Source organism: Cornus florida, unplaced genomic scaffold (assembly GCF_030987335.1).
Source record: "Cornus florida cultivar Cherokee Brave unplaced genomic scaffold, ASM3098733v1 CherokeeBrave_3.0.0_Hap2_Chr11, whole genome shotgun sequence".
In the NCBI taxonomy this organism is placed as follows: Eukaryota; Viridiplantae; Streptophyta; class Magnoliopsida; order Cornales; family Cornaceae; genus Cornus; species Cornus florida.
In genome coordinates, this window is record NW_026775581.1 from 92,596,123 (window position 1) to 92,607,531 (window position 11,409).

At 36.3% G+C, this 11,409-nt stretch overlaps 1 protein-coding gene across 6 annotated transcripts; it reads right to left on the bottom strand.

Moving 5' to 3' along the window:
• Positions 1-214: 214 nt before the first annotated feature.
• On the bottom strand, positions 215-5,700 carry LOC132285361 (uncharacterized). 6 transcript variants are annotated; one of them, XR_009472518.1, is made up of 8 exons: positions 5,455-5,674; positions 4,561-4,646; positions 4,351-4,385; positions 4,140-4,222; positions 3,692-3,783; positions 3,489-3,536; positions 1,795-2,485; positions 239-709 (listed from the first exon to the last, which is right to left on the bottom strand). XR_009472518.1 is itself a non-coding variant. In XM_059787542.1 (3 exons), exons 1-3 carry the CDS (start codon positions 2,388-2,390, stop codon positions 667-669), a joined length of 414 nt encoding a protein of 137 aa, XP_059643525.1. In that variant the 5' UTR covers positions 2,391-3,451; the 3' UTR covers positions 245-666. The 6 variants fall into 6 exon arrangements, 1 of the variants encoding a protein (XP_059643525.1); XR_009472516.1 differs by having other exon boundaries at positions 242-709; positions 3,458-3,536; positions 5,455-5,667; XR_009472517.1 differs by having other exon boundaries at positions 243-709; positions 2,079-2,485; positions 3,458-3,536; positions 5,455-5,664.
• Positions 5,701-11,409: the final 5,709 nt, after the last annotated feature.

The following is an 11,409-nucleotide window of genomic DNA, read 5'->3' on the forward strand; positions in this document are numbered from 1 at the left end:
TGTAGAGAGGGAGACGAAAGAATAAGCAAGTATTGTAGAGAGGGAGAGGAAAGAATAAAATGAGGACGACTAGAAGGAGAAGACACAGCTTAGAATCATTAAACAAGAAGGATGATAATTTTGAGGGTTTAATTACCGTGCTTTTGTTTATATTGGATAGCAATTTCGTCACCAAATAATTATTTTTACAATGTTTAATAATCAAGTAAGCAATTTTTTTAATCAAATTACTCTAAATTGGTCACTAAATGACAAATTTCTTTTTGAGGTTTGGTAATCAAGAACATCCTAACAACAAAATCTAACTAACAATTTAAAACCTCTCAAATAGAGAATAAAAAAAAAAAAAATTGCTCCAAGCAAATCCAAACTCAAATTCTATGTAATTGATCCCCAAAATACAAAGACAAAGTTGACATAATATTGAAACACTAGAATGTCACACGTACGAGTAATCAATCCAGTGCAGAACAGCCTAACAGCAAAATCTACAACAATTTAAAACCTCTCCTTACCAATGACAAGCAGTTAGCCAATCCCTTGGTTGAAGGAAGACTTCCAAGATGATGTCCTTTTCCGGGAACTCTTGAACATAATTTCGCTTTTGAGTGACGTCCATTTAGTGGCTGAAAACCAGAAGTCCAACTGTTGACCCACCTCCGAAGGTTACATAGTTTCGCGCACCTGGAAAGCTAAACGTGGGATTTTGCTGAAAACAAAGGAATGTATTATATATCAATGGGGTTAAAATCCAAAACAAAGAAAATGGAAGAGTATACAACTAAATGCCAACTACCCCATATAATAGTGTATAACTCTTATATGTTCTAAAAAGTCTGTAACATTCAATTTTGAAGCAAATAATGACCTGAATTTTGAAAACATCAAAGTGTGCCTCTATTACTGAATAAAAAATAGGTAAAAAAATTAATTAAATGTGAAATGACTAAACAGTCTTGCGGGGAAAAAAAAAAACTCTTATGGTGCATATAGAGTATATAACCCATACGTACTAAAAAAACTCCTTAAATTCAATTTTGGTGCAAGGAAGGACTTGAATGTTGAAAATACTAAAATATCCCTCTATAATTAAATAAAAAATACGTTAAAAAAACTAATTAAATGCGACTAAGTGTGTGTATATATATATATAAGGTCATTATCGGAATAGAAAATGAGATTTTTGAAATTTTATATCTTAAAAATGTCATGTGCAACGCACATGATTAAATTTTTAACGAAACAATGACCTGACACCCTTCTTTATCACATTTTTTTAAACTTAACGGACTTGTATACTCAAAATAAAGAATATATGTGTTATTTGCCCTTCAAGATAGGGGTGCTTTTTCTCACTTTGCCCTTCAAGAATCAAGATATTACATCCCTAAAATGAGAAAAAAAAAACACCCCTAAAATTCCATATTAAGGTGACCTACTCAAAGAGTCAAAATTACAAAAATAACAAATAAACGAGATACAAAAATATTCCACCAACAAAAATGGCTTTCAATTTTTGTTAATATAATTAACCAAAAAAAAAAGAAAGAACAATATAAGGTGATTGCTGAAAACAAACATTTTTACAACAAAAAAAATGAACATAAGGTGATTACTGAAAACAAACATTTTTACAAAAAAATGAACTATATAGTGGTTCCTCTATATAAGCCAATCTTTTAGTAGGGCACACAGAAAACAGTACAAGAAATAATTCAACCAACACTTGAAAAGTGTACTTGGGAAAAGAGACGAGGAATGATAGGCAAGACAGAGAATTGTGTAATTTCTTACATTTCTGTTGAAAAAATCGCCTTGTTGCGAATACCGCGCACACAATTTTGATGGCTCTTCTACACCCAAAAAGAATAAACACAAAAAATTACAGGTGTGTTCTCTTTCAGCTATTGTCCATTCTCAAAAATAAAAAATCATTTTTGCCTTTTCTTTCCGCAAATATATTCACAAGGAACCTGAACTTAGGACTTATAATCTGTGAACAAATATATCGTATCTCTTTCCATTCTGGTGAATTGACAAAGCACTAAGCACAAGAAATTAATGTAATTACAACTTACATTAGGTTGCTCTAACTGAGAATGCGCCTCGATTTTATCACCAGCCCTCTCAAAAATTTCAAGTAACAGTAGTGTGGACACCATCGCCTCCTTCAACTCCTCATGAATTTGAGACAACTTCATCTCTTCACTTCTCTGTTTCTTTAATGAGTACTTTCTCTTTCTACTTCTACCCATTAGTTTATACTCATTACCAATATGAGCCGCAAGTTCAATGACAACACATTCACGAAGTGTCATACATCCTCTTGAAGTAAAATTATTACAGCCCTGAAAGGTGATTGGTTCCATAACCTTTTCCCGAGCAACCATTAGTAGAACGGCCAGCTCAATGCTTGCAAGCGAATTACCTCCCTGATTTCTTTTGTTTTTCGTGCAACTGACCTGACTGATTCCAATGCTTCTTTCTGCAACAGGAGTAAGTGAAATGATACAAGCATAAACAATCTTCTAATATTGTACATTGCTCTTCAGCTTAAGATTTACATTGTACCGAACTATCAACTTTTTGCAGATTTGCTAAAATGGTTCACTGCTTGATCTCTTTTGTATTCTGGAATTGCTTACCCCACAAGTGTCCTACAATGACTAAAATAACATATTTGATATTTCTATATCTTTCTATCCACGTGGTCTAGGTCTCTTCTTTTGCTTTTCTATACACATTCTTGTACTTCCCCCTCTGGAATTCTTACACATTTGGGTCTTACGAATTAGTTTCAGTTTCCATGCAATCTGAGATTCAATATTATGGAAGGGGCATTTTGCTAATAGTTGTGCGATGCAGTACACAAGCCATCGATGCATCAAAGAGGCTGGTAAGTACTAGAAGCCTTTACCATTGTTGATTGTAGAACTAAATCCAAATTTTAATCTGATTCGAACTTCAAAAAATGGAAAATATTAGAATATTCTGTCAGTAAAAGGTGATGGGTGAAAATTTTAATTTTTTTAAGAAAAAATAAGGAATGGTGAAGAAGAAATGGGACTAACAAGCTTTTTAAATTCATTAAAAAGACGAAAATTGTTCTTTTACTTCTGGATCGGAGATGGGTCAAGATCTGGTTCTATAATCCTAAACCATTACAACTGGTCAAGAGTATATGGGTCAATAAGAAAGGGCATAATGGTCATAACACTGTAAAAGTCATGTGCTTCACAATCTCTAATTTTTATTTTTTTGTGTCAGCAAGCAGCCACTTGCAAAACTTTGAGTAACTTCACGGGTTTGCCATAAATAATTTTAAAAACTTATCTGGAAAAAGATGATAGTTGGGGGAGATTTTTGCATTTTTCTTCCTGTGAAAGATTTTTGAAATTTGCGTTTTATAAAAAGGCATAGTATGCAATTCACAACTAATTTTGAATGAAAAACAAACCATTATCGGAAGGCAAAGTATGGTGATTAACTTGAAGATGGAATCTCCTCGACTCCACTGGATGAGATTTTTGTCAGATCTACACCAAGAATGAAAAGCAAAAAATTGGAAAGTAAAGAAAAAAAAAATTTAATATATACGTATATGTAAATAATGACAAGTGAATATTTCAATAAAACTCTGCAAAAGGACCAAGAAATCACAACATGCAGTAGGATACCTAAAGCTAATTACCTTATTTCTTCAAGTGCTTTTTGGAGAGAAAGCAATGCATTGTGCTCTGAATCAACAGCACTGCTGCATCTTACATCAGCCCGAGCTCCACACTGAAGGAAAAACTTAACTCAACACGCATTACCACAATATAAGCTTGTTCCAAATATTTAAGCAATTTCAGCGTTGCATTGTTCTCATCAAATATGAGGTAACCACACCTAATTATATATCAAACTACCTAGAATGTACGTACAAGAGTACTTTCATATGGCACTCCTGGACATACTGTTCCTTTTTCCATGCGTAAGAGAGAAAACATGTTTGATACTTTTAAGAAACACAAAGTCAACAAAGTTCTTGGTAAAAATATATGTGAATAGTTTCAAAGAACGAAATCCCGCCAATACATTGAACAAAGGAAAAAAAAAAAAAAAATAGTACAGTAAACCCTATGCCTCACTCTTACCCTTTTAATAGGTAGACTGCACGGCTGCAAATGAGATGGCAAGCAGACGTCCTCTGGTTGAGATCTACATTCACTGCTCTTACCTGAATCGGTTAAGAAAGAAAATATACATATAATTAAACAACTTTGTACAATATCTAGCGTAGATTGTTTTTTCTTTTTCATTGTGAAGCACAAATGAGTTTATTAGAGGAGGGAATCGATCAACAACCTAACTACTGCTCCCATGGCAGCACAGCCGAGAAACTTTTGCACGTGTGGGGTACCATGTCAGAATGAAAAGGGAAAAAGGAACAAATTAGTGTTGGTCATTGAGACGTTAAGGGTCAACTTCTTATAAATCATGAATCTAGATAGCAAACAGATCAAGCAAAATATGAAATAAATGACCATATAAAACATAAGCATATGGAAGCCAAACCAGTCCTCTTTTCTGGAAACTTGAATATGCTCATTCTTCAATGGAAATCCCTTTTCCTCGAAGATGGATGCAACATGTTCAGGCCGCTGTAATGGACATAAAAAGGTTAAGAAAATGCTTTAAAAAGAGGAAGGAATCAGTAGAATCGTAGAAACCAACTTCAGAAATATTTGAAAATAGATAAGAGAGAAGGGCAGATTTATCTACAAGAAAAATGGCTTTTAACAGGAGTGAAAAATTGTTCTACAGCGGGCATGGCCCATTGTGGTATCCCCTATTGTTGTTGACTCAGGGTCTTTTTTTATTTTATTTTATTATTTTTTTTTTAGCATTAGGAATTCACTTAGGTAGGGTCCATTCGGGACCCACCCTAGGCTACAAGGGGAACAAACCTGTCGTAGAAAGCTATCTTTCTACAATGGGCAGGAACCGTCGTAGAAGACCCTGAGTCGCCCCCGGGGGCTTGGCAGTGATGGTAGGGGCTCGGGGCTGGCATCCAATTGGCCAGTGTTCGACTCCTACCAAGCCTTCCAATTTCTCCGACTTACCTGGTGTATCCTTGGGATGAGGCTCTGCACCCCCAAGTTTGTAGCTTAGCGCCTGTTGTAGAAATATTGCTTTCTATGACGGTTTGTGCCCCTTGTAGAAAGCAATTTTTTTTAAAAAAAAAATTTCAATGGTTGCCTTACATTGCCCCCAACACAAAATCAATACAATTAAACACAGCAATAAATCCAGCCAAAGGTATATATATCCACACCAAGCCTTACACAAACAATATGATACAAGATGAAAAAGAGTTCAAGTCATATAAAAATGAAAATTTTCATCTACATCTCACTAATCACAAACAAATAGAACTCGCGAAAGACGAAGCTCCAGAAAAATTCGTACCTGGGCAATTTTCCTCTGAAGGTGAAACTCGCGAAAGACGAAGCTCCAGCAAAATTCGTGCTTGGACTTAGAGAGGGTTAGGGGTTCGTATGGATTCAACAGAGAGAGAGGGGTGCTTTGGTTGATTGATGCGTACGAAGTTTCGGAGGATTGATGAAAACAATTGACGAAAAACTTAACTTTTCACAAAAAGATAACCCTATTCTACAATGGGCTTTGCGGGCCTGTTGTAGAATAATACCTTCCTCCAATGGGCCATGCGGGCCTGTTGTAGAAAGCTCTTTCTACAAGGGATATGTGGGCCTGTTGTAGAAAATGTGTTATTAAAGGCGTATTTTCTTGTAGTGATATAAATAATACACATATACTTGCGCGCGCGTGTGTGAAGAAGAGAAAGACCATGGCATATATCTACAAATGCCGCACAAAAGTCAACTAAAATAATGTTTTCATACACTGCTAACATCAATCCATCTGTCAATTGAGTAGATAACTTGAGAAAAGTATTGCTTAACATACCCTAGCAAGATGCTGCGTTGCTTCTCTGTCCAAAAATACACCAGATAAGGATTCAATCAGCTTTCCTTCCTCTGCATATTGGAAACAGACATCCTCAACCAACTCAGGCAGCGTATGCTTTGCAAGCCACCGAACAGCCCTCAATGGTTCTTGCTGCACAAAGTTGTAGTGAATCACAATAAGTAACCTTTGCAACAGTATTCCTCCATTTTATCTATTCAAAAATACTTGATTACTTCAAATAATAGTTTTCTTGGCATCAATGTAACCAATTTGCTAAAGAAGCATACCAATTCAGGAAGGCAGAGTATGAGAACCAACTTGAAGACAGATACGTCAGGGGTCCACTCTACGTAGTAGCTGAACCAAGAATATGAAAAACCACAATCAGAAAGGTAGCGAGGGAACAAATACAGTAGTGCCAGCCTCCCACTATGTATATGTGTGCATAAGAACAAAGAAAGCAATTATTGCTAGATGAATTTTGACTTCTAACCTTAGCGATTCTACAGCTACATTGAGTGGAAGTACCCCATTGACTTTCATCACCGACGGACTGCATCTGACATCAGTTCGAGCTCCATAGTTGACAAATGTCCAAAGTAAACTGAAGCAAAGAGATTGCGCTGCATGACACACAGGTAACAATCCATCTCGAAGACGAGCATTAAGATCTACAAGTTGGCCAGCCTGCCCCCAACCAACAAGGCAGCACAGTTTACCGCACGATATTGACAGACCCACAATAATAGCTCGGACAGACAATAATTATTAGAGGTGCTATCATCTGAACTTGAACTTCCTAAATGATGATGCAAAAGAGTGAAGAGATTATCCGCATCATCATTTTTAATGAGTTCCTCGAGTTGCTGCTCTATCTCTAAGCGTCTTTGAGAACTCTGTGCTTCTAAGACAGCAAGTTGAATTGACTCCTGGTGATACATATACAAACAGGCAAATGAAGCAGAAGTTTCACCATACAAAATTACTAAATAATTTGTGCAAGAAAACCAAAATATCATTACAAATGTAGGAGGATTTCTAAAAAGAAAAATAAAAAATAAAAAAAATTCCAAAGATGTTGTTTTACAATTGTAAAGATCAAGATGGGGTATCCAAAGAAGTAAAATGAAATGTGAGGATACCCAGCCCCATCGTTGGTTATTAAAGAGTGGAGATTACCAAAATCTATATGACTAACCAGTCATAAAGCCAACTTAGTAACTTGTCCTAATAATTAACCTCACAATAAAGCGTACAATAGAGGGATCAATTTCCCTACCAATGATGGTGGGTCGAGATGACAACAGGGGTTCCGCTAAACCTTACCTGCCCCATTTAAAAAATCTTTCACACCATTCCGTCCCAAACCCAGGACGGGTTTTTGGTAGCAATACCATCCCCGCCCCGTAGTAAGATATTCGGGACCCATTTCCGCCCCGTTTAGATGGTTCTCACTGCTCTACTTTATGAACACGCAACCACAGATGTGCTTTAAATTCTCAATGCTCTAATCTTGACAAAGAAAAAGAGAAATAAAGGGAGTCAAACAAAAAAAAGAGAAATGGAGAGACAAATAGAAACAGATAAATAAAAAGGTATTTACCGAAGAGAGAACACCGGTCTTTCGTCGTCGGAGCTTTTTGGAAATCGCAGGTCTCTTTATCATAGTTGATCATGTAGGACTGTGGTTGAGGCTGTGGTGAGGAGTGAGGCAATGAGGGCGACGTCGCGTGGAGACATATAGAGCGACCGGCTGCGATATATATATATATATATATATATATATAGGAAAAATTATATATATATAGGAAAAGTTATATATAAATGGAGTCAAAGTTCCATATTTACTTAGAAGTCAAAGTTTCATATTTCTCTGAAATGGATTGCTGAGGTGGCACATGGTTTTTTACTGTTTAGAAATTGTGGTGCCTAAAATACCCTTCCGCGAAGGTACTACTTTTTCTTCGAAGGTACTACTTTTTTGAACTGAAGGTACTACTTTTTGATGTTCAGGTACCATGTTTTTTAAACACCCGCGAAAGTACTACTTTTTCTCTGAAGGTACTACTTTTTTAAACTGAAGGTACTACTTTTTTGAACTGAAGGTACTACTTTTTTGTTAGGGAAGGGCATTTTAGGCACCACAATTTTCTAAACAGTAAAAAACCATGTGCCATCTCAGCAATCCATTTTAGAGAAATATGGAACTTTGACTCAGTCTCTAAGTAAATATGGAACTTTAACTCCATTTATATGTAATTTTCCCATATATATATATACATGGGTAATGATACAGGGGCCGAAGGTTTTTGGCCGAACAGGGGCCGAACAAGGCCACATCAGATTCTTAAATCTGACTTTGCGTGAAAAAAAAGTAGGTATATTCATGAGGGAAAATTACATATAAATGGAGTCAAAGTTCTATATTTACTTAGAGACTGAGTCAAAGTTCCATATTTCTCTAAAATGGATTGCTGAGGTGGCACATGGTTTTTTACCGTTTAGAAAATTGTGGTGCCTAAAATGCCCTTCCCTAACAAAAAAGCAGTACCTTCAGTGCAAAAAAGTAGTACCTTCAGTTAAAAAAAGTAGTACCTTCGGAGAAAAAGTAGTACCTTCGCGGGTGTTTAAAAAACATGGTACCTGGACGCCAAAAAGTAGTACCTTCAGTTCAAAGAAGTAGTACCTTCGAAGAAAAAGTAGTACCTTCGCGGAAGGGTATTTTAGGCACCACAATTTCTAAACAGTAAAAAACCATGTGCCACCTCAGCAATCCATTTTAGAGAAATATGGAATTTTGACTCAGCCTCTAAGTAAATATGGAACTTTGACTCCATTTATATGTAATTTTCCCTATACATAATCATGGCGCACCCAAAAAAAACAGTAGGTATAAAAGTAAATAAAATATAGAAATATATATGATTATGGGTGTTCAAATATATATATATATATATATACACCCAAATTACATTGTTTAGCATTATTGAATTTGGATGATTTCTGAAGTTGCATAGCTTATCCATTTATAGCCGACCAATTTTGCATTGCTTTCTTTTTGATTACTAATTGGCTACTATGGTGCATGACAGCAAATCCCCCCTCTTTAAGGTTTATTTAGGTTTTTGGGAAGGAAATTGGGTCATTTGATTTATGCAATGGTGGATTGTTATTGAGCTGGGTCTACTTCGAAAGAAAGAAAACCATAGAAAAGAATAGGTTATTTGAACAAGTTTTGATGTGCAAGATGATGGCCGGCCCTAGTGGAGTCATGAGGATGGAACAAATTTAAAGGTTTTTAAAGCGAGATAGTGAAGATGCAAAACAGATAAACGTTGATGGGGAGGACAGAGAAGAAAGAGATTGAGAAGTCCAGAGATTTTGAGACGGAGAGAGATGACTTTCATAGGCTAAGGAGTTCTTGAATGTTCTATTTCAGATCTGAAAGGCTATTAAATGAAAATTATGCTAAACATTTAGGGTACATTAGTCTTTTTCTTGTTTCACTTAGATTTAATCATATGAGGTGGCCTTGCCACATCAGATCCGTCCCCTGTTCGGCCAAAAAACCTTCGGCACCTATATTATTACCCACATATATATATACTCTGTTCAATTTTTTAGTAGAGATCTGTTGGCACCAAAACTTGGCAACCACCTCAGCAGTGACGTGGACCAGTGAGGAGCCGACAAGTGTGCGATATTATTTCAAGGAGAGTCGGCCAATAGTGAAACAAGAGGAGAAAATCTAGGGAAAAATATTTCAGTCACCTTATTGATAAGGTTGTTGTTGAATATATTTACAAAGATTGGAATCAATTCAAATATGGTCATTGATGAAAAAGGAAAGACTTAGAGATTTAGTTATAATAAATAACTAAATCCCTATAAAGCAGGAATATTAGTTGAAGAAGGAAGGTAGTAGAAGACGGCAGCCGTGATTCAACAATGGGTTTAAAGAGAAATATTATGGTTGTCAGAATATGAAGTCACTAAAAATTAGCAAAATTTATAGCAACAAGAGCAGACCAAGTCGAAGGAATTCGTAGGTAACAGAGAAGAATATTCGGCTGAGGAAACTGAAAGCATCGATATTGAAGGCAAAGTATACTGGGTTGTGACCCAGTTTGAATTACGAAGAGAAGAAAATCAAGGAAAAGAGGATTTTCAGAGTAATTAATTAGGGAATATGTTGATTTAGGATTTCTATAAATAGAAGTATTATTATTTCATTCCAATTTGTCCAGCACCACCCACAAATCAGCATGAATCAAAAATTCATCAAATGACTCAACGTCATCTTTATCTTCAATTCATTTATCCACATGGCAAATTTCATTCGAAGAAACTAAGTTCCAGTAACTTATTCTTCTTTTGCAATGCTTAATTATGCTTTTTACAAATTTAGTCTTTGTTTTATGCAACGAATTCAAATGACAAATCTTTGATTCATGTTAATTTAATTCGGCCTGTTCTATTCCATTGCACCTGATAGGGAAAAATAAACATAACCTATCTTGACCTAACGATAGAGGCAACTAAGTGTTGACTAGCCGCCAAGTCTATTCTACTTTCGAAAGATAATATTTCGTTATCAAGGATAACGATTTCCATTGGATAAATTCCATGGGATAATAACAAATCTTATCAAGGATAAGATTTCCATGTGATAAGTTCCATGTGATAAGGATTATGATATTCCCTTAGCAAGAATAAAGAAAGTGACGATAAATAGGAAGATGACTAGGGAATAAGGTACGACGAAAAACCTATTATTAAATCCATGTCTTCCTTTTAGACCTCCGGTGACTAACTTGATCGTTGGAGAGCTCTTGGCAGGCACCACACCGGTGTCATCAAGGTTCATCGATCTTCTCCTCTCTTCCTTATAGGAAAACAGTGTCGTATTGGACCGCATAGATTTCGCCCTCAACAGTTGGCGTCGTCTGTGGGAAACTGTGATTTCCTTATATATAGTTCAGTTGGGTATATACGTTTGCAGTCCGGTATAGTTACCGAAGGAATATCGTTACAGGGATCTGGTCAAGGGGAAGAGTCGAGTGAGAACCTAGACGTCCCAAACGACCAGGAACGGCTTACAGTGTTAGAACTACAGGTCTAAACTCTGAGTCAGGGTATGGATTAGTTGATCCAGCAAAATGCAGCGCTCCTGCAACATTTTGTTCCACCGGCTCAACAAAGCTTGCCACGACAAAATCTCTCAAATCCAAACGGAGGTAATGGCAATCTTAAAGAGTAGGATAATCATCCTCCCCAAAATGAGATCGAAGTGGAACAAAGCCAGGTGGGAAACCGACATAGAGAGGTGGTCCACCCATCTCTCCCACGGAGTTCCTGACCTCATGAAGGCACAACTTTCTGTCTTAAGGAAAAGACAAAGAAAGTTACCTATTTCGACCTACAAATCGAGGA

Excerpts from the sequence above, each read along its gene's own strand:
- LOC132285361 (XM_059787542.1), bottom strand. The coding sequence starts at position 2,390 with ATGGTTGCTCGGGAAAAGGTTATGGAACCAATCACCTTTCAGGGCTGT. Across the intron at positions 1,854-2,078 it reads CTCAGTTAGAGCAACCTAAT|AAGAGCCATCAAAATTGTGT; the intron begins GTAAGTTGTAAT and ends TTTTGGGTGTAG. Across the intron at positions 710-1,794 it reads GCGATTTTTTCAACAGAAAT|CAAAATCCCACGTTTAGCTT; the intron begins GTAAGAAATTAC and ends CTTTGTTTTCAG.